At 42.2% G+C, this 22,649-nt stretch overlaps 4 protein-coding genes across 5 annotated transcripts; 1 reads left to right on the forward strand and 3 right to left on the reverse strand.

Annotated features, from left to right (window-relative positions):
• Positions 1,785 to 6,050, reverse strand: LOC8055311 (GTPase-activating protein gyp1). Of its 2 annotated transcripts, XM_002454738.2 has the most exons (10): positions 5,676 to 6,046; positions 5,212 to 5,344; positions 4,947 to 5,130; positions 4,422 to 4,492; positions 4,199 to 4,336; positions 4,006 to 4,097; positions 2,990 to 3,261; positions 2,613 to 2,698; positions 2,436 to 2,537; positions 1,785 to 2,277 (listed from the first exon to the last, which is right to left on the reverse strand). In XM_002454738.2, the coding sequence occupies exons 1-10, from the start codon at positions 5,744 to 5,746 to the stop codon at positions 2,116 to 2,118; spliced, it is 1,311 nt and encodes a 436-aa protein (XP_002454783.2). In that variant the 5' UTR covers positions 5,747 to 6,046; the 3' UTR covers positions 1,785 to 2,115. The 2 variants fall into 2 exon arrangements, with proteins under 2 accessions (XP_002454783.2, XP_021316024.1); XM_021460349.1 differs by having other exon boundaries at positions 2,436 to 2,698; positions 5,676 to 6,050.
• LOC110434686 (3-ketoacyl-CoA thiolase 2, peroxisomal-like) lies at positions 7,971 to 11,833 on the reverse strand. The gene is made up of 14 exons (XM_021459318.1): positions 11,643 to 11,833; positions 11,451 to 11,527; positions 10,811 to 10,895; positions 10,551 to 10,677; positions 10,352 to 10,450; positions 10,206 to 10,273; positions 10,010 to 10,117; positions 9,854 to 9,931; positions 9,513 to 9,645; positions 9,313 to 9,409; positions 9,059 to 9,182; positions 8,863 to 8,971; positions 8,555 to 8,638; positions 7,971 to 8,422 (listed from the first exon to the last, which is right to left on the reverse strand). The coding sequence occupies exons 1-14, from the start codon at positions 11,733 to 11,735 to the stop codon at positions 8,313 to 8,315; spliced, it is 1,392 nt and encodes a 463-aa protein (XP_021314993.1). The 5' UTR covers positions 11,736 to 11,833; the 3' UTR covers positions 7,971 to 8,312.
• LOC110434693 (uncharacterized protein YtoI-like) lies at positions 16,041 to 17,590 on the forward strand. Its single transcript, XM_021459340.1, has 5 exons — positions 16,041 to 16,483; positions 16,602 to 16,778; positions 16,889 to 16,958; positions 17,050 to 17,121; positions 17,254 to 17,590. The coding sequence occupies exons 1-5, from the start codon at positions 16,205 to 16,207 to the stop codon at positions 17,307 to 17,309; spliced, it is 654 nt and encodes a 217-aa protein (XP_021315015.1). The 5' UTR covers positions 16,041 to 16,204; the 3' UTR covers positions 17,310 to 17,590.
• Positions 17,151 to 22,311, reverse strand: LOC8055312 (protein LUTEIN DEFICIENT 5, chloroplastic). Its single transcript, XM_021459339.1, has 16 exons — positions 21,832 to 22,311; positions 21,513 to 21,738; positions 21,332 to 21,403; positions 21,110 to 21,220; positions 20,838 to 21,029; positions 20,586 to 20,747; positions 20,390 to 20,485; positions 20,210 to 20,311; positions 20,029 to 20,061; positions 19,854 to 19,934; positions 19,691 to 19,773; positions 19,053 to 19,184; positions 18,222 to 18,282; positions 18,000 to 18,065; positions 17,691 to 17,928; positions 17,151 to 17,571 (listed from the first exon to the last, which is right to left on the reverse strand). The coding sequence occupies exons 1-15, from the start codon at positions 22,155 to 22,157 to the stop codon at positions 17,728 to 17,730; spliced, it is 1,944 nt and encodes a 647-aa protein (XP_021315014.1). The 5' UTR covers positions 22,158 to 22,311; the 3' UTR covers positions 17,151 to 17,571; positions 17,691 to 17,727.

The raw sequence follows: 22,649 nt of genomic DNA on the forward strand, positions 1-22,649 counted from the left end.
ATCAGTGGAGGGCTACCATCATCTCAATGTCTTGCCTCCTAATATAATCATCTTCTTCCCTAGCTCACTACTCCTCCTCCGTCTCTGAAAGAATCAATTCCTAGGATCCGTGCCAGTCAAACTTTTTAAAGTTTGACTAACTTGAGTAACAACATCTATAATATAAAATACACATTATATGAAAATATATTTTATGATGAATCTAATAATACTAATTTGATACTATAAATTTTAGCATTTTTTTCTAGAAATTTAGTCAAAGTTTAAAAAGTTTGACTTAGGACAACTCTAGAAATTGATTCTTTCATGGACGGAGGGAGTACCTTCCTTCGTGCGTGTAGTACTACTCATAATACTGTAGCACACTAGGACAGAGTACTCCTACTACCAATTTGTTTATAATTATTTACATAATAATAATATAGTAGAGTAGTATGCAATTTGCTGTAGGCACTACTCATGGTTTCTGTCCCCCACTAGACAGTGCCCACTCTACTCCTTTTGACCAGCAGCTGAGGCCTTACCCTGACCACTGCTGTAGCTGAGCCTTCTCTTCACCAGCCAGCTTCACTGTCAATCTTTAAGTAGCACGTCTATCTAGCATATAAATTACTACTACATGATAATGGTCGACAGGCTTTAAGCCTCGTTTAGCAAAGCAGAGGCACCTCACAGGCTAGTCTAGCCATAAGCTAGATACAGTACCGATGAGAGAAAATATTCAGGGGGCCCTGTTTAGTTTCCCACCCAAAAATTTTTCATCCATCCCATCGAATCTTTGGACATATACATGAAACATTAAATATAGATAAAAAAATAAACTAATTACATAGTTTAGTTGAGAATCGCGAGACGAATCTTTTAAGCCTAGTTACTCTATGATTAGCCTTAAGTGCTACAGTAACCCACATATGCTAATCATCGATTAATTATACTTAATAAATTTGTCTTGCAGTTTCCTGACGAGCTATGTAATTTGTTTTTTTATTAGTTTCTAAAAATCCCTCCCGACATCCTTCCGACACATCCGATGTGACACGCAAAAAATTTTCGTTCCCAATCTAAACAGGCCCGGCCCTGTGTAGATTGTGGATGAAAATTTTTTGAGTGTCACATCGGATATGTCGGAAGAATGTCGGGAGGGGTTTTTAGAGACTAATAAAAAAACAAATTACATAGCTCGTCAGGAAACTGCAAAACAAATCTATTAAGTATAATTAATCCGTCATTAGCACATGTGGGTTACTGTAGTACTTAAGGCTAATCATGGAGTAACTAGGCTTAAAAGATTCGTCTCGCGATTTTCAACCAAACTGTGTAATTAGTTTATTTTTTATCTACATTTAATGTTCTATGCATGTGTCCAAAGATTCGATGGGATGGATGAAAAATTTTTAGCCCGAATCTGGTACCAGCACCAACACCAGCACAAAACAGAGCTGCAATTAATAAACAAGAAGCATCTCACCAACGTCTTTCCAATTAATAAACAAGAAGCCTCAAGATCATAGCAACTGCATTACATGCCTTTGTTCAGATTATTCCATCCTACTTAACTTAACAAACATACGAACCGGCATGCCTTCAGTTGAGATTATTCCAGGAAAAAAAAAGCAAACAAACAGCCCTGACTAGCTTTGCTAGCTCAACCAATAACAGCTCGGAAACAGATGTGCTTCCGCCCCTGTATGTGCTAGCGCTACCACCACTTAATAGCATCACTATCACAATGCGTCAAAGGAAATGAAAACAAAGGGGCAACGGCCCATTGCCCAGGCCACAGCTAAGGGTCAGTGTTTCTCTGTATTTTTCACAAAACAGGGAACAAGCATCTCATATAGTTGGAAAAAGGCATTGTGTATAGGCTACAATGGGAAGGGGATCTTGACTCTTGAGTGTATGCCTTGCGCCACCAAGCGGCGGACAAACAATACAACTGGCAGTCCGGGTATCAAATTGAGCACTAGTATTTGTCCTTTGGTGTTCATTATAGATCATGATTCCTCGGTAGGAAAAAAAATATACAAATCGGTGCGGCGCAACCGATAGTATGCACACGGCTTCACAAAAAACAGAACAGACTGCTGCTTACAGGCATGATGCACTGGGTGAGTCCTAGCTGGCAAGGTGGCTGGGAGAGCTTTTGAACATTGTGTGCCACATGTACGCCCTGGAGAGGACCATCTCGAGCTCATGGTGCGCCCAGGTCCTTGTGGGAAGGTGCTGAAGGAACATCACCATCTCTTGAAAATCCAGCTTCTGCAGCTTGTCCGACCACTGCAGGGGGAGAGAGAGAGAGAGAGAGAGGGGGGGGGGGGGGGGGGGGGTCAAGCTATCAGTACCAGAAATCGAAATTCTTGCAAGCATGAGGGGCGTATTGCTGTTGGTCTAATAACAAAGAAAAATAACATTAATATCTTTCAAAGGCAACTTACAGTCAACAAAAAACTAGCCGATATGTACACAAGAAAATCTGGTAGATAGTCTCCTTCAGCAAGGTATGTATCCCACAGACGTGTTACAAGATGAAAAGGTACCTGCAATGATATGAGACAGATTGGCAATTTTCTGAGGTGTATGAGAAATATTATATCAAGTGTTACCATACAAACCTCTCGTATCATAAGGCAGTTGAACCAACGGAAGGCAAATTGAAGAAACTCTAATCCTTGTTCTTCAATGTGCTTGGATACAGGCTCTGCATACAACCAAAAATATGAGGTAAAAGATAAGTGTTTTTTTCCCAATATATGGAAAAATGAACTCTAGTTTTATGAGCTAATCCCATGCGTAAGCAATCAATGACTAGGCACTTTCAAACTGATGTATCTAAAAAATATCCACTATTTATCACCAAAGAAGAGCCCTATAAATCCTTAAGTTTCTGGTATCCCACCACAATAATTTGAGATGGAACAGCCATTACATTTGTGTTCTCAGAGTGAAATGAAACCAGAAGTGGAAATATACGGGATCAGTGGAACATTACCATCTATACGACGAACTAGTTCCTTCAATCTAAAAACAAGGCGCTGAATTCCTGGTTGCGCAAAGGTGTAATGATCCTGCATTCCATCAAGAAACTTCGAGAGGCACCAATAACAGTCTGCTTCTATGTTAGAAATATCTTGTGCTGAAAGATTGTCCACAGACCAAGTGTCCATGTTGCCCTCTAGGTGCTCTGATAAGAACACAACCAAGAAGGGTGTAACAAGGTCATTTATTCCTTGGACGTAGCCGCTTGCTGGGTGACGGATAGCCCTGAAATCACCATATCCAAGAACATTGAAGAAAATCCACTAAACACAACCCTAATGACATATGAGTAACATAGCCAAAGGCCAAAAAGATTAGCAAAAGTCATGCTTGCACCAACAAAACAGGTCTGATGAGACTTATATTAAAAGGACCAGGTTACTACCAAATCAAGAAAATAAATTTAGAACAAATAATAATACATCTCAGTGAAGGAAAAAGTGCAAAAAAGGAGATATACTAGTAGAGATCAAAGATATGAAAGTATGAAAAAGATGGAGAAGTCATGCTGGCGCTAAAAGACATGTGGGTGAAATAAAGAATCTATATCAAAGGAAACAAATAATCATGACAGTGTAAGAGCAAGGAAAGCGTTGTGTGTGTGGGTGGGCAGGTGTGACCAGGGTTCTTTACCCTTTCTTCTTCCTTAATTTACTGATATGCAGCTCTCCTGCGTGTTCGAGGGGGAAAAAGGAAAGAAAGCTGCTTTCAATCCATACAATAATACCTTAAGACAAAGAAGACTCGATCTATGGCAAAGTAACTTATAAACGAATTAATAAAAGAGCATGTTTGGTGCAATGGGTAAAGGTGACTTTTGCAAACACAGTAATTCCAAACTGACAACAAGCATAATTGCATGTGGCGGGTCAACAACTGCAGAGAGATATGCATCAAAATGGGAAAAGGAACATTTTTATGTTGGTGATCCAACAAGAAGAAAACTAGCCAGACAAGTTCACATCTTACCATGTATACAAAATGCGCTCAAGAGATTTCTGAATCTGAGGATTCTGAAAAAAGGTAACATCAGGTACAGTTCTTGGGCAATCAACTGCAATCTGCAGAACAAGATGTACAAGTCAAAAAGGTGTCAGATTATTCATTTGAAGACAAATGGGGGTGGAGGAATGAGTCAGCAAGTTACAAATCAAAAGGTTACCTGGCGAAGCATAGTAATTTCTTCATCTGAGCGTTCACTATCTGGAATATCATAGTATTGAGAAACACATTCCACGTACTCTAGTCTTTTCCTTGTTAGAACACCTTCTCGTCTATCTTTATTAGGCGGTGCATATCCCTGTAGCCAGCTATATTAAATTCAAATACTGAAACAACATATTCAAAAGAAGCTATATGATCTTTACGCCTTCTCGCCTACTCACCAAAAGAAGCCTCCATACATTAGGTCGCATATATGGGGGCACACCGCTCCAAGATAATTCACGCAATTTGTCTACAGAATGGAGGATAGACAGTAGATGTCAACTAAATTCCAGGTAACCTTGAAAGATCAAAATATAATAAATATTGACGATTTATCGACTCTGAACTGAGATAGAAATCGATGTTTACAATTGCACTTCATACACTAAAATTGCTAGTTTTCCTTGTATCTGAAATAACCTTTTAGGATAAAAAAAACAAGCTCAATTCATAAATAGAAGTGAGAAACATAGTTTTCATAGGCACTTGTCCGATTATCATTGTACATAAACTACTTGTGACGTTTGACTTCCAGACCAAAAGCACCCAAATAGAAAAATTAGAGTTTAGAGATGCCAAGCCATGCTTAATATAAGAATGTTAATGTAATGTTTACTTCTGAGATGAGATCAAACTACTTCAGGCAAAATTGATGGTGAACTCCAAATGATACACTACAAAGAATAAATGAATAATCCACATACCTAATATAACAGCTGGCCTAGATAGTTCCGTTGTGAATTTAGCAATTCTTGCAGAATCGGTAGCTCTAGCCCCAGAAACTAGCCCCTGGGCATCTGGCAATGAATTTGAACTACCTGTTGACAGAAGATTTGATTTCTTTGAACTTGTACTGTCAAATGAGTTTCCAGACGCTTGACCTTCTCCCTGCACAGTTTGACAGTTACAACTCCATCAGTTTCAATACATCTTTGCATACCAAAAGCAATCAAACTAACAGCACATTACCTCCTGAGAACCCTCCTTGCGCTCATCTTCGTCGTGCTCACTCTCAAATCTTGGAGAATAATCAGGAGGGGAAAGAGGCTCAGATCGCCGGGTTAGCAAAACCTTCCCAGGAAAGCTGCGTCCTTTGAGCATTCTGACAGTTTGGAAAAGCAACCGGTGATCATTCGTAAGGTTACAAGCAGGTAGGTATATATCTAGGTGGAAACAACAGAACTAGCAAGGTTACAAGTTATAAAAAGTGCAATTTGGTTATTTTCGGATTACAATTCAGAACCCGTGGTGTGTAGATAAAGGAAACATATCAAGAGCATCTCTTCGGGAATTGCAACCTAGGAACTGCACTCTACTAGTGTACTGGCAGTCTGATAAGCAAAGCCGTAGCCGCATCCACGAGCCTGTCTCATTTCGCAGCAATCAGACCGAAGGGGGGAAAGCCTCGTGCGAGGGAGGAAAGACTGGCTTACCCTTGCACGTTCCGGAGGGTCTGGTTGAAGCGCCACTCCGTGTTGTTGGGGCTCCCGCCGCCGCCGCTCATCGCCGCCGCTCCGTGCTGTCTGCCTCAGGCGCTGGTAGTCGGACGGCGGAGCTCGTCGCGCACGCGCTTCGCGCAAGCCCGCGAAGAACCGCCGAGATCCACGGCGTCCGTGCAGGCGGTGCCACCCGTGCTCTCGCCGCCGCCACCTGCCGCCTGGCTGCCCGCCTTCCGGTCGATCCTGCTGCGAAGCAAGCGGCTCCGTCACCGATCTGAAGCACAAGGATTTGGGGATCCACGATAATCGAGAATGCAACTGAAAGCGCCTTGCCCGGAAACTTCACATTGTAGCAATGGAAGCGTATTTCCTACTTTACGCTTCTCTAGTCTAGCTCATAATGTGGTTGTTGCCCTTAGGGGCCAAGGGTCTCAAATAAGGTACAAATGAGTCAGAACCTACCACTAAACAGGGTTAAAGCTAGAAACAAATTAGAGAAGACTGAATAAAAATGATATATCGACTTAGCTCTACATAGCCCCTCAAAATAGGAAAAATATAATAGCTTCAAGTAGTTTTACATTGAAAACATCAATTAAGGATAAAATTCACAAAATAATCATAAAAAATAAAGGTCTCTGGTCAACTTATACATTTGTGTTTAAAGTAGTAGAAGAAAAACACTAGAAACTCCACCGGTCCAACAGCCCTAGCCCCACTGTTGGCTCCGTGCATGCCACTAGAGAAGGTGACCCACTAGTGAACCATAGGTAGGAGAAAATATTTGGTGCAGATTTTTTTAGTTGGCTCTTGTCAATAAAAAAGGTTGATTTGAGCGGATGTGAGCAATTGTGATAGACCTCTAGCTCTAGGATGATGACGTCCGAGCAGAGATATGATCAACAAGCACACACATTGAACTTCTCGCTTTGGCTTGACGAGGTTTGGACTTAGACAAGGATGCGGTCGACAAAAGCTTGTGTGGCAAAACTCCAGCTCGATGAGACTGAGGCAGAGATACGATCAACATGGTCAACGAGCTCGACATGCTCATATACGGAGTGTTGGATCTCCGACTTGGCTCTGTTCGTAAGTATGAAAAGTCATAGTTAAAATTACTGTTGGCTGATTTATTGTGAGAGAAAAACACTACTGGCTTGCAGAAAAAGTACGCCGTAATGAATCTTTAGGTCAATAGAATGTTCATGACAACAATGCTGGTCTGGTAGAGGAAAAGAAGGTGGGAAAAAAAGGCTTTGTGGGTTTTAAATTTTATTTATTATACATGGATCTCACATTGTTTTTTACAACAAGAATTAATTCATCATTTTTACAAAAATGTCCCTTTTGCGAGGGGTCAACACATTGCTGTAGTTGCGAGGAGTATTTAAATCAATGTCATCAATATAAACCTCCAACAAAAGTAAGACATGTTAAAAAGGAACATTTGAAAGCAAATGAACGTACATCCGTTAGCATTGGTGCTAACAGCTAACTCATCTATCTCTCTAGTGGCTTTTCCTTATTGGCAATGAATGGTCGCTTCCATGCTGGTTGAACGCCCCCTAATCAATATGGGAAGAGTACCATGTTGGAAGCCCCTTTTAGCATTTGCATTTGAGTAGTATGTAAAATATAATGTAATCACTGGCTTAAGGCCTTGTTTAGATCCAATTTTTTTTTGGATTTTGACACTGTAGCACTTTTGTTTTTATTTGATAAATATTATCCAATCATAGAGCAGCTAGGCTTAAAAGATTCGTCTCGTGATTTACAAGTAAACTGTACAATTAGTTATCTTTTTATCTATATTTAATGTTCCATGCATGTGCCGCAAGATTCGATGTGATGGGAAATCTTGTAAAGTTTTGGGTTTTTAGATGTATCTAAACAAGACCTAAACATTACAGAAGTTAATTGCCTAATAGCTCTATGAGTAAGTCGATCGATGTAGTAGAAGAGGAGCACTTGGTGTCTTTGCAATCGCGGTGCAAGTAATTGCCACTCACTAACATGTGAGGTGAGTCATAGATAGGTTGGGCTACTAGGGCCCTAGCTAGACGAAAAAGAAATCGTTAAGTTGGTTCATTCCAAAAAAAAAAATCAAAATTGTTACAATTTCACTGTTTTCGAAATGATGGAGCCATTTCAGGCATGGCCTATCTTAACAAACAGCACCTACAACTATAAGCTACACTGCTGAATCGGATACCAGTTCATCCATCCAGCACACTGGACAAAATGCGGCCAACTACTATTGCCAGACAACAGTGGTATAGCAAGCAAGCGTCTCAACAGCAGATTGGGAATTTTAATCAGCCCAGTGCACAAAGGCGCTCTTCATCCTTCTGGTTCAAATACACACAAGGCAACGAGCAAGATTTTTGCTGTTTGTTCAGTCTGAGACAAAAGGCAATAACAGAACAAGCTCAGAACATTGAGCTGTCTACAACACCCGGCCCTTTTCTTTTCTGATTTCGCATCTTAGGTGGCTACAAGAGGATACTGCATGACGCCCTTTTATTTGTCGTATACAGAGTAGTGTTTGTGAAGAAAAAAATATACGGATGTCGTATTAGTACTAATGTAGCAGGCTTATGTTGCTCTCGGATGGATGATTTTTCTGCACCTCTACTTTGCATCCCTTGACAGAAAATTTTGTGTCTGGGTGTCCCTCACGTTGGAGAGTCCATCCACAGCATCTCCCCGCTCGAACACAGCTGCTGCCCCCATTCCAGATCCTGCAGTTGGCACGGCACAACATGATCAATTACAGAAGAGATCAAATTACATCTATGCGTTGACACTCTTTGCTTGTAGTCTTGTACACATGTAAGTATGTGATAACAAGCACGGCAAGTAATAAAACTAACCGATACACATGGTGACAACGCCAAATCTGCAGTCTCTGCCCCGGCGCTTCATTTCATTTAGAAGAGTAGCCACACACCGGGCACCTGAACGATACAACGAAACACCAGTTTAGACGGCTTTTGCTAAAAAAACCCAGTAATAGGTACCAACAGCAATGTGTCATGACATGGGCCTTGGGCCTTGTAATAGGATTAGGAGTGGATGTGTTTGGGCTGTAACCCTTGTCTGTTATCGGTTCGGCCGAGATCAAATTACAATGGTAGAGCAGTTCCCTGATAATCTCACATTAAAGTTGATGTTCCGTTACCTGTTGCACCCAGTGGGTGTCCAAGGGCAATCGCGCCTCCGTTTACATTTACTTTGGAACGGTCCAGGCCCAACTTGTTGCAGCAATAAACAAATTGAGAGGCAAAGGCCTACAGACAGATAGATGATTCAGTAATTGGATATTACAGATAAATAGGTTTGAGAACAGAGTGTAGATCAAGGCAATTAATACAGACCTCATTCAGTTCAAACAGATCAATGTCTCCAATCTCAAGGCCAGCAGATTTCACTGCAGCAGGAATGGCCACAGCAGGACCAACACCCATAACAGCTGGATCCACTCCAACAGCGGCAAAGCTCCTAATAGATGATGTCAAGCAACAGTTGAACGTAACAATGAATTGAGCGAAATATGTCTGAGCAACGATGACAAACGCAAAGTGAACTAATCAAAATTCTGCATGCATATAAGGGTCGGTAGATTAAGCACCTGAAAACACCAAGAATAGGAAGTCCTTTCTTCAGAGCCACAGATCTTTTCATGAGAAGAACAGCTCCAGCACCATCACTCACTTGACTAGAATTGCCTACACAGTTTGTTTGATTTATCAGATAATGTTTTGGCAGAGAATTAAAAAGACAATGTAGCTGCAAAGGGAGGTCACCAGAAAAGGTTGACTTCTACATTACCTGCAGTTGTAGTCCCATCCTTTTTAAAAACTGGTTTAAGTTTTGCCAATCCAGATGCTGTGGTCCCTGGCCTAACCCCATCATCAACTGATATCACAACTTTCTTCTCCTCTCCAGTTTTAGGATCAACAATCTGCAGAACACGTAGTGTCAGCAGATGCTCAAAATAATAAAAAACTGTCGTTCCTAGATAACTAGACTGAAATTTTGGTCAGACAAAAAAGAACATTAGTATGTTGACATAGTTAAAAACAACGCTAACATTAAGCTGTTGCTGGTTTCTACTTGAAAGAAGTTGGGGGATGGGGGTTGCAAGAGAACAGAGTTTCACTCCGTCTTACCTTTGTTGGCACGGGGACGATCTCATCCTTGAATTTTCCAGAGGCCGTGGCTGCAGCAGCTCTCCTATGAGACTCAGCCTGACAAAACAAAGCTTTAGTTGTTATATTAACCAAAATTAATTAATTAATACAGTCCATGCTTAATGAGGAACTCACAGCAGCCTGGTCTTGCTCTTGCCTGGTTACACCATATCGATGGGCGACATTTTCAGAAGTAATTCCCATGGGCAGAAGACAATCCTGTGCTTTCTGGAGTTCAGTTATCTGCAGAGGAAAATGTGTTATGGAACTTGGAAGTTTTTTTTTAAAAAAAGAATCAATTTCAATTTACAGTGTGGTTCATAATCCTTACTCTTGGGTTAACTTGCCCTTCCCAACCCATGGAATTTATGGACATGGATTCCAAACCAGCACCAATCCCTGTTTGGAGGGAAAGCAGCGATTCAGCAGCCAAACTAAAGCACAACAGCAAAACTAGCATGTATATTCAGATAGTACCTATGTCATAGTAACCAGCCTTTATAGCAGCCGCGACGTCGGCTACTGCCTGAAGCCCAGATGAACATTGTCGGTTGACAGTTCTAACAGGAACGGTTTCTACAACAACAAAGAAGGGACAGTGAACATTTTGTGCAACAGACAACAATCCTCATCAGATTAGGGTATTATGATGCAAGATCGCAAACACAGGTATTACCAGGGAATCCAGCAAACAACGCAGCCGTCCTGCACTCGATTGCACGCTGGGAACCAGGACCAAGCACCGTACCAACCACAATGTCACCAATGTCAGCTGGATTGATTCTAGTGTTGTCCAGAACAGCCTGTATGGATCGGAAACGGAACAAATGAGCGTGTGAAGCTTTTCTAGAAACTCTTATGCATGTTTGTTAAGCATGGTGAACCACTTGATGTGAAAAGGGAGCAGAGAAATAAGACAACAAGAGGGAAGGGAACCTTGAGAACAACAGTGAGGAGGTCCTCTGGGTAGGTGTCCTTGAAGCCTCCTCGCTTGGCCTTGCATATGGGCGTCCGGTACGCACTGCAGTGACATGGTAAGTAAGTCAGTAACGGTAACAAAGGAAATGGTACAGTATCCGTATTATCTCATTGGTAATGATAGACAGATAGATAGACTAATAGTGCAAGGACTAAAACAGCAGAGCCTTGTGATTCCCTCACAAAAGCTGGATTCTGCATAGGTAAGGTAGGTTTACTTTGAAGGTTGTTTTGTTGAATTGAATTGGATTGAATTAGGTTGCCTGTGCATCAGTGGTTTCCTTAACGCTATCATGTTCGTAAACTAAGTTGACTTGGTGACGCGTTCTCACTGTACAAGGTAATAATAATAAGCAAACTAAATCATGGAATTGAGTTTCCCCCTCGCCGAGCCAAGCCTGAGCCTGACTGAAGCTGAAGCTATCGAGCAGGATGAGAAGGGGCGAGCAGCGGTTTCAGCACGCGCGGCACAAGAACACGTAACTAGCACACCAAATGTCCAGTAACCGTCTTATATATTATTGTATACAGTACTGAAGAAGGAGATCAAGAGGATGCAGAGGAGGGGGGTTTCAGTACAAGGGAGGGGGAGGCTTACGCGACGACGACGACATCGTCCCCGAAGGAGGAGGTCCTCTGGTAGGCGGCGCTGTCCCCGGCCGCGCACGCCGACGCCTGGACCGTGACGCAGACGCGAACGCAACAGGGAATAATTGATCAGCCACAGCCGAATCCAATCCGTGAGAAAGAGAGAGACGAGCCATGCAGCAGATCGGGAGGGGAGGCTCACCGCAAGCTGAGGCTGCGCGGAGGAGGCGGAGGCGGAGGCGGAGGGGAGGAGGTGCGCCAGGAGGACCCGCTGCCGATCGATCGCCTTCTCCATGGCTGAGGGCGGTCGGGGCAGGTGGTGTGGTTATCCAAGGAAGCGGAAGCGGAAGTCGTTGCGGGGGAGGCTGTTCCGGAGAATTGATTGCTTGCTCAGTTTCTCTCTCATCTCTTTTTATCGGCGTCGCGCCGCGCCGCACCGGCCCGTCACGGGCAGGGGCAGCCGGGCAGGCACGGATGTCGATTGGGGATGAGGATCACACCAGCCCATACCCTCTAGAAGCCTTTGCTTGCACGTTTTAGATACTCCTCCCTCCGTCCACTATACTCGTACGTACGTACGTATCTATACTGCTACCTCTGTCTCAAATTATATAAGACATTGCAAGAATCTTGGAGAGTAAAAAATTTTCAAATTTGACTAAATTTACATAGTAAAATAATAACATTTTTTATACCAACCAAGTATCATTAGATTCTTTGTTAGTTATATTTTCATAGTGTACCTATTTTATGACATAAATCTTTATATTTCTTTCTATATTTTTTATCAAATTTGAAAATACTTTGACTCTCTAAAATTTTTGGAATGGCTTATAATTTAGAACAGAGAAGTACTAGTCTAGAGTCCAGTACACTCGGTAGCTCTATTTTCGATCCACCTTCGTGTTGTGTCCTGTCTTCGCCCCCTTCAAAAGTTAGGCCTTGTTCAGTTTATGAAAAACTGTATAATTTTTGTTTATATGTGACAACTATTGTTCAATTACGAAGTAACTGGTCTCAAAAGATTCATCTCGTAAATTACAGTTAAATTGCGTAATTAGTTTTTGTTTTTGTCTACATTTAATGTTTCATACATGCGTACAAAGATTCGATGTGATGAGAATCTTGAAATTTTTTGGAAACTAAACAAGGCCTTACATTATTATATTTCTCTAGTGCAGCAGCTTTGACCATCCAGTCTTTTGTTTCAAGGTTTCAGTACAATTGTTTAAATCATATAAACCATAATGAAGGTGTTCGGTGGCTAATTAGTAATTGCCCGTACTCCCTCCGTCACTCTATATTTATCCTAAATTAATTTAATTTATGTATTTTTTAATGTATCATTGTCTCGGTTCCGTTCGTTTGTCTTATAGCCGTACTTTATCTGTCAGCCAACATGATTTTTTACACAAGCGAATATATATCTTACACATTTTCATTTCCTGTGTACAACACATTTTTTTTTGCTCCTCTTTAATTCTTCTATGATCAGAACTAAAATATCATCTACTATGAAATAATGCTATAGCAATATAAAAGCTTCATGACAACTACTGGGTGTATACTCTTTTTGCATGCTCGAAATTACTTTATGTAGTATAGGAATATCACTTTGTTTACTTTATGTTCCGTAGGGTTCAATAATTGTTTTTCTCCCTTTCAGATTTTCCATACAATGGTTCATACTCATACCGCCGACTTCCTTTTTCATCTTTTGGGTCCACCTGTGAGTATGTTGGAGCATTATTTATTCTTAGAAAAAACAACAGTTTGTCTGTGAAACGAGGACAATTAAAAATAATAGATTGTTTTTATGTGTTATTAATTAGTGTGCCAACTAAAAAAATGATGATCTCGCTCTGCAATTGTTTCATTTCTAATTTTTAATATTCGTTAGAAACAACATAAATAAGTTTTACCCACATAAAACTCATCTAATAAATCTTTCATCATTTTTTCTTGTCATCGACACACCCGATATAGTAGTGCCCGTTTTACTCAGGCGTTGTTTAGTTCTGAAAACTTTTCGGTTTTCGAAATTGTAGCACTTTCGTTTTTATTTGACAAACATTATCTAATTATGTAGTAACTAGGCTTAAAAGATTCGTCTCGTGATTTATAGGTAAACTGTGTAATTAGTTTTTATTTTCGTCTATATTTAATACTCCATGCATGTACCGCAAGATTCGATGTGACGAAGAATCTTTGGTGAACTATGAAACGGAATCATGGCGTGACTCACGAATTTGTCTTGTATAAAAAAAAAAGTGTCTAGCTGCCTACGGTGCATGTATGGAGGATGCTGAAGATTGTATGTTTATTGATCACGCACCAGAGTTTGTATCTCATTTGGTCTTGTTTAATGGAAATCTTATTTTCCGTGATAAAACAAAAGGACTCGCGAATTTGTCGCCCTCCACGCAGCTGCCGTCCCCCCTTCCTTTGTTGGGCTCCATGGAGGCCCACGGAAGCCCACTATTCCATCTAGTGTTGCACGGCCCATCACACCTCAAATGTATGAAAAAAGGTTTTGGATGCTCACGGTCATATTGCTACCGAACAAAATCAGCACTCCATGTTTGCTTGATGCGTGTTGTGGCATTCTTGGTTCGCTTTCCTGTACTAACAGCTTGGCTAAATTAAAAATAAAATTCAATAGTTAAGCTATTTTGTGTGTATGATTGTATAATATATAATATATATATTTCCAACTACGTGACTTCTTTTTTTTTTAAAAAAAAAAGATAAAAAATAAACCCACCTATGCGACTTCAGCAATGGACTCCTATTATTAGCTCAATTACATAATTCATATACTCAGAGATTAGGGATGCACGCTAGTCACTAGTCTATGGGATATTGAGCTTGTCTGGTACAACCTATAAACTATTTAGGGCTAAAACAAGCTGAAACTAACAACCAAATATCAAGCTTTTACACGAAAAAGTAAAAGATGGACCAGACCGTGCTTTTGCTTTATTTACATAGCTTTCCTAGTAAGTTTTTCTTTTCTTTTTTTCAATCGACAAAATTTATAGAGAAGTAGCAAAAAGAACCTAATAACAACGAGGTAAAGGACCACCGAAGCACGCGTCTATTCTGGTGGCGGCTCCAGATTTTGCAGGTAAATTTGTAGAAAATCAATCAATTCAATCCGTGTTTTTGGATATTTTCTTTGAAAAAAGCACTACAAATCACTCTTCGCAAAAAAAAAATGTTTTCACAAGGGCTATCTTAAATCAATAAATTCACAAGTCTTCGGATAACCAAAACGTCCTTATCAAACGCACTTCGTCAATTTTAATATCTTCCTCCTCAACCTATTAAAGGTACTCATAAAGGTATAACATGAGTGTGATTGGTTGGAGGATGAAGATATCCTTGCTTGTTTCTAGTAGCCAGGCTGAGCTAGGACATGACAAATATATGTAAGACTTAACACTTGTTTGGTTGCTTTTTTTCTTGCCTGTTAGTGCACTCGCTCTCTCTCAGTTGGGAGACGACGATCACTTGCACGAGCCGGGCTTGAAAGAAATGGAACCAAACCGCATTTCTAGCGAGCCTAGCTTGGCGTTACCTCGTGCATGCAGCTTGTCTGGCCTGGCTGGCAGTGGCAGGGTACCAATCACGTCCTATATGTACACATTCATGAGGGCGAGTTTGCATATTCGTGAGTACGTACGTGACTATAACGATACCACGTTTGAAATAAAAAAATCACGTATTTCTTTGTGGCAACAGTAGAGGCCAAATCTGCCAGCAATTCAGCAGTGTTTTTCTCTCACAACACAACAAATCAGCCAACAGTACTTTCTGCCACGGCTTATCAGCCAAACGAACAAGCATTACACGCACCAAAACCAGAAGATCACTACCACTGCGGCTGCCCTGTGGGTTCCTTCGAAACCATGAGCCCTGCAAGTGTATCACTAGTTACCAAAATAGAGGCCAACTGTGGACAAATTCACAGGCCACCGATCACGAAACTAGTGGAAAAATCTGCAACTCCAAATTCACACAAAAAGTGTACCAAGAGACACGTCACCTTATCCACTGCCACGTGACAGGGGCCCGCAAGAATCTCCGCGGCCAGTGGTGGCACACCACGTCGGCCACCCCGGTCCTTGTCCCTGTACAAAAGAACCCACCCAGTACTATTGGAGCTTGGAGGGCAAGCTCGATTCCAGTTCCAGCAGCCACGCAGGCAGCTCGTCCAAGTTTCCACGTCAATCCACATCCGAAACGGGGCAGATTCAGAGCAACGAAGAAATCAAACCAAGTGTCCTTCACCCATGTCGCCCTCAGAGTTGGGCACATATCCAGATCTAAATTCTTACTTGCCCCAGCGTAAATGAAGCTGCATTATCATCATTACCTCCAGTAATTCCACGTTGGTTTTGTTAACAGCAAGTCACAGCCACTTAGGCTGAGCATAAATAACAGTTACTGTTAGTAACTCCCAAGTATCGACCAACCTTCTTAGTCTCTGGTAATTCCATGTTGTCCTGTTCGCTTGAACTTATCAGCACCACTTTTCAACGAAGGAACAGTGACAACAAATCAGCATCAACAACAGCAGCGAAAGTAGTGCCAGTCACTAGTGGGACATGCTATCCATGCATTCCTATCCACCTCGGCTCAGCTCTCTGATAGTCGTCGTCTTGTTATAAAACCCCCTCCCCTGCAAGGAGATACATACAGAAACCAGTGAGACAGACACCCACAGGAGAGTGATCACCAACAGTCCCCTTCCATCCATCCATGGCATGCATCAACAGCACCTTCCAGAGTTGCTCCATTGCCAGAGGAGCAAAGATCAGCACAAGGGCTAGTAGGGGCAGTAGTGGGGGGAAGGGGTCACCGACCTTTCAGTGCAAGGCGTCGACTTTCGTGAACGCTGCCAGCCTCCGGCTTGAGCTCGACGAAAACCCTGAGGCAATCATCTCCAGGGTGTGGCCTGAGAACGTCTCCCTTCTGAGCTACGACGATCTCCGCGCCTACCTCGAGTCGCAGGAGACGGTCCAAGTAGAAGATGATCAGGTACTTGATCTTGGTTCCTTCTTGCTACCTCCCCGGCTCTCTTTCATCTCCTTCCACCTCTCTTCAACTCCTTCAGCTCTTGCTGAACTCTGGACTTCTTCTGTGTGTGTTAATACAGCACGTGGCGCTCTTGGGTGAGGCCATGTCAACACCTGTGCTAATGGCCACAGCAGATCAGACACTGGAGGAGGTTGAATGCCACTTTGAGGCCGTGTCAGGGCTTCCAGTTGTAGACAGCAGCCTCAGATGTGTTGGGGTGGTCGTCAAGAATGACCGGGCCAGAGCTTCTCATGGGGTCAGCTCTCTCTTCCCCTCTCTCACACACACAAACACATCAAGTTGCTAGTTTAATACGACAGGAAAGGAGCACATCCATTTTGTTTACTGATCTATTACTTGTAACAGTCAAAGACAAAGGTCTCAGAAGTGATGACCTCTCCAGCCATCACACTATCTTCTGACAAAACTGTGATGGGTAACCTTTGCTTTCATCTCACTTTTTCTTTTCATGTATGCTTTTTATTCACAATAAGTTAAATCTAACAGTACATGCCTAACGTGTACAGATGCTGCGGTTCTGATGCTCAAGATGAAGATCCACAGACTACCAGTTGTAAATCAGGACGAACAAGTAATAGGTGAGTATCAGAATGCAGACAAGCCAGAGAGAGAAAAAAACCCTGCATGTATACGCTTGATTTGTATTATCCTTAACATTGACAACACAGAGTATGTTACAAGCCTAATGGGGTTCTAAACACTATCGACAGGTATAGTTACCCGTGCTGATGTTCTTCGTGTGTTGGAAGGCATGCTGAAGGTTTAGGAGCGCAGCAATCCATGCTTGGAAGTCAGAGCTTCTTGTAAATATGTAGATGTGTCCATGGTGTTTTTGAGTAGCAGCATGGAGATCTATAGTCTATAGGAGTGTGCTGTGCCATCAGTAACAATAAGTCCGGAAGGGTTGAGAGTTTTTCCTTGTAAATAAAAGTAGCACGCCAGGAGACTCCATCTCTGTTTTGTACTGCTCGCGCAACCAAATGCTGTAAACTAGCCAAATACTTCCACAGCAATATAAATGGATATACCTAAAATAATGTTTTGGAAGAGAGATGAGAAAATACCAGTAAATGCATATACTGCATGGAAATAATTCAAACAGACAAGCAATTGAATTATAACTCCAAGCAGAATGAAAAGAACATACTCATTCTGTATGTTGTTGAAGCTTGAAACTGCTTAAATCAGGAGACGCCCCCTTGATCTTCTCCTGAAGCAACAGAAGCAGCACTAACAACCATGGATGGGGTAGAAAGTGCGGGTTCTTGTGAATCAGAAATAATTTTCATCTCCAGGTTTGGAATTACTGGTGCCCTTGTCCTTCGAGTAACAGTCATTTTTAATCCCTCAGTCGTGTGAATCGTTGCTCCAGTTGTCATGTCAACCTATTATATTTCTTATAAATAATGGGGCATGGTTCTTAACTATAATGAATCAGAATCTGGTTGAAACATACCGGAGGTGCTCCTGGAGCCAACTGAAAGTCAAATCGTTTGACAAGCATTGCTGTTGCCACCACATTCTGCAGTGAAACAGTATGCCTATGTTATTTGAGTTTGAAATCTAGCATTTTCTATAGTGATCACTTGGTTCCTAATCTAATGAAATGAGATATTGATCTTGTAAAAGCTTGAAATAAAAAAAGAGGCAGATATAAAAAAATGTATAAAAAGGTTACCTCAAAAGTGGCAAACATGTCACCTACACATTTCCTTGGTCCGCCACCAAATGGTAAGTAACTGAAAATTCAACAGATTATTTGAATCCCACTCCGTTAATTAATGACGGAGGTAGGCACAAGTACAATACTACCTCCATCCCACAATATTTATAATACCAAATAAATATCACTAGATTCATGAAATATAGTTCCATAGTAAACCTATTTAGTGTCATAAATTTTTATAATCTTCTCTATAAACTTGGTCAAACATATGATGCTTTGACTCAGGACAAAACCAAACTGTCACTCTTTGCAGGACAGAGAGGTAGTAAGAACGTATCTGCCACTACTTTGATTGCAATCTTTATTTTTGTTGTTTATTTCAAAGATACACAGTTGGAAGGAAATATAAAATATTCCACCTTGTTACCCTTAGCTAACACAATAGAGAGACATGGAATCTCAACCAGCAGAGTCAGTTAAGCCCATATATTCTTCTGTAACATTAATAATTATCCATCTAATTGATCTTATATGTTTCTGGTATGCCAGTGTTATGTGCTATGTAAGAACTCCACACTAATAGGAATTGCATATGCAAATTCGATTCATGCCCCGAAAAAAAGAAGTTAAAAATAGGAATTAGCTGTGCTTTGGTTCTCTCTCTAGAATATCGGTTTTGCAGTTACGAAGAATCAAAGTTTTCTTCAGAGAACAATCTCCTGTTATAAAATAGTGCAACAAATGTCTCCCCTGCGCTTGGCTTCTTGCAATCAAAGCATCATTCAAGCATGGACGAGAAAGTGTAACTAGAATTGCATTTCAGTGCAGTGATAGAGAGGGAACCTGAAATTTTGGTTTATCTCGTTCGGATTTGGTCCATCCAAAGGCCATCTTTCTGGGTTGAAAACTTCTGCATCATCCCAGTGCTTTGGGCAGTGGTGAAGATTCCAGACAGAAATAAAAATATCTTCTCCTCTGAAACAAATAAAGAAAAAAAATGTTTCAGATGATAACACCAAATAAATGAATGCTATCACTATACAAATATCCTGGGGCAAGCAATAAATCAAATTACTTCTACAGGCAATGGAATTTGGAAAGCACAAAAAAAACTTTGCATTAAACCACCCACATAAGATTGGAAAGAAGCAGTAGGCTTTGCATATTCTACGTAGTTACTTAAACTAATATAGCTATTAATTTCTGAGGAGTTCAAAAGAAATATAACAAATGTCGCAAAAAAGTAGAAGAAATCTAAGGTAACTAAGCTACCTCTATGGTGCTAAACAGCATCTACAACTGACATGACACAAAAGCTAGCTTTTTTTCTTAATGAAATGACATGCAACTCTCCTGCGTCATTCCAGAAAAAGCTACCTATTTCATATAACTCTGACAACAGGAGTTGAACAAACTTATGCTAAAGAGTATTTGCAGACATCGGTGACTTAAATATATTCAATTCCACTAGAGAACTTTACCGGCCAATTGGGTACCCTCCGAGCATATCATCCTCAAGTGACCTACGAATTAAAACCGGCGGCTGTGGATATAGTCTCAATGACTGCAACAAAAATGATTTGGTCATGTTCCTTTTAGATGATCAATTTATTGTTTCATGCACCAGCGTTGTTAGTTTCTTACTTCATTAATAACCCGAGTCGTGTACTTCAGTTTTTTCACATCCTCAATTGTTGGCAAACCATCACCTAGAACACTATCAACCTGCGGATAGTTGGGTGAAAATAGAGCCATTCATAAAATTTCAGAAGCAGTGAAGGAAGAAAAGATCTTATAGAAGTGAAAAACATGAGTGTACCTCATCTTGGAGCTTGGCCATTACTTTCGGATACTGCAGGGTACCAATTGGATAAAGACGGTAAGTAGATATTGCTGGTTATATAAGCTACAAAGGCAATCTAAGAAACCACAACTGCATTTGATATTATACGTTAATACTTAATACAGAAGTGTGTTTTCGAAACTGATATAGCATATACCTTAGATAGAAGATAAAACGTCCATGTCAAGACTGCCGCAGAAGTCTCATGACCAGCTATGAGCATGGTCATCAAATCATCACGGAGTTGCTTGCTGGATACCTATGACAGATGGATTGAAGCTGTGAGGATGAGGAAGCTGAAATGGACAAAATAATTTATTTGCATGTTACATCATACATCATCTCCAGATGCCAAAAGGAAGTGAAGAATACTAGGATCTTGCTCGTTCATGTATTCCTCATGAAACTGAAGATCTTCTTGCTCTACCATTCTCTGCGTTAATAACAATAGGCAATATCACTGTCATGATTTTTCTAAACCCAAACATGTACAACAGCACAATGAAAGTATTAGAAACGACAAAATGACGTACCTTGCATATGGCAATTAGTTCATCTAGAGTACTATTTATCAACTTGAGAGCTTCGTTGACCTTCTTCTGCCGTGGGGAAATGTCCTTCCATATTGGTATTTCCCAGGTTGGTATAGGAGAAGTGCTACGCATCTCTGCTTCCCTTAGTGTTACATACACTGCCTGATCATGGTTACACAATGGAAAAGGTTTCAGGCGCCAAGAAAAATAGATAAATGAAACTGGAAAGAGAGGAAAACTTGAATGAATAACCTCGACTATTCCGTTATCGTAAGATAATGAGTCAAAATCATAATTGAAGACTGCCTTCCCTATGACATCCAATGTGAGTCGAGAGAACAACGACTCCATCTCCACGTCCTCCCCATCCGCTGCTGCCTTGTCCAATTTCTCGCAGAGACGATGTGAAGCTTCTCCAAAGAGACCAATCATCGCAGTCACATACTGCGGAGTGAGCAAATGTGAGGTGAGTAAACAAAGAAACTAACCAATACACTAGACCGCAGTAAGCGGATAGGTCAGACCTTCTGATGCAACGCGGGAACAATAGCACGCCTCCGAACACGCCAAATCTCCCCGTCAGCAGGGATCAAACCCTTACCCATCACAAACTCCAATATCTCTGCAAGTATTCCCTGCATCAACCACAACGACCAAACGGCACGTTCACTTCAGTTCATTGATTGAAAACCTTTCTTCCGAGGGCTGGAAAACGTATATGCCCAGATTGATGCTGATCACCATACCTTGGAATAAGCTTTGGAGTTGTCCCTCAGGATGTGCTTAGCGATAGCAGGATCGGAGACAATAAGAAACGACTGGAATGGACACAAAATGCAAATTTTAAACCATCAGGAGGAGCACGCTAATAGTAACAGGGGAGCAAGCTCTGATTGATTGATTGATTGATCGAGTGTGGGTGTTCACCTTAGGGCCAAAGTTGAGGCGAAAGATGCCGCCGTAGGTGAGGAAGAGGTCGTACAGGGGCACGAAGAAGGCCTGACCCACGACGGCGTTGATCGACCCGAGTGCCTGTGGGATCTCTGGGCCGCCACGCGCCGCGCCAGCGCCCGCCACCCTGGTGAGCAGCGCGGCGGCGAGCTCCCCCGGCGGGCCCAACTTGGAGAGCTTCCCAACGAGAGGCGCAATCCACCTTGATGAATTGAAACCCAAATTCAATCAACCAACCAACCAATACCGGAAATAGATAAACGCAAAGAAATGAGGAGCAGAGGCGGCAGCTGACCCGGGGCCTTGCACGGTGAACTCGCCGGACGCAATGCGCGCGGCGAGCTCGGCCTGGCGGCGCCGCTGCTCTTCGAGGGCCGGGTCGGAGCCGCCGCTGCCTCCGGCACCACCTCCACCGCCACCGCCAGACGAGGCGGCGCAGCGGAGAAGCAAGCGGCGGCGGCAGGCGGCGGCAGCAGGAGGAGGAGGAGGAAGGAGGCGGAGGTGGCCCTGGTGGGCGCAGCCGGAGGCGGGGAGGCGGAACGGGACAGCGCCCGCGGTCGAGAGTCCGATGGCGCTGGCGGCGGCGGGCATGGTGGCAGCGCGGCAGTGGTGCAGTGACATGGAAAGTGCGGGAACAAAGGAAAGGAAAAGGGAGCGGGTGGGAGTGGAAGAAGCCTGAGGTGGAGGATGAGGTGGTGTGAAGAAGCGGGCGGGGAGGACGTGGGGTTGGGTGCTCCCCCCGTTTGTTGCGTTGCGTTCCCGGAGATGCCTTGCGCTTGCGCGGAGGACGGAGGAGAAGGAGATGCCGTCCGTTTGGCTCCTCTGACGGAATCTGTCGCCCCTCTAGTCCACGGAATCTTTCATTCCAATTCCTGTCACTACCGGTAGCAGCCCAACCAGAAGCAGGCATAGATGACGCAAGCCTATTCGCTCAAAATACCGTTAGCTGATTTATCATGTGAGAAAAACGCTGTTGACTGAGGCCTTTTTTAGTTCCTAAAAAATTTTACAATTTTTTTTCAGATTTTTCGTCACATTGAATTTTTAGACGCATGTATGGAGTATTAAATATAGATGAAAATAAAAACTAATTGCACAGTTTGATCGAAATTG

Source organism: Sorghum bicolor, chromosome 4 (assembly GCF_000003195.3).
Source record: "Sorghum bicolor cultivar BTx623 chromosome 4, Sorghum_bicolor_NCBIv3, whole genome shotgun sequence".
NCBI classification, from domain to species: domain Eukaryota; kingdom Viridiplantae; phylum Streptophyta; class Magnoliopsida; order Poales; family Poaceae; genus Sorghum; species Sorghum bicolor.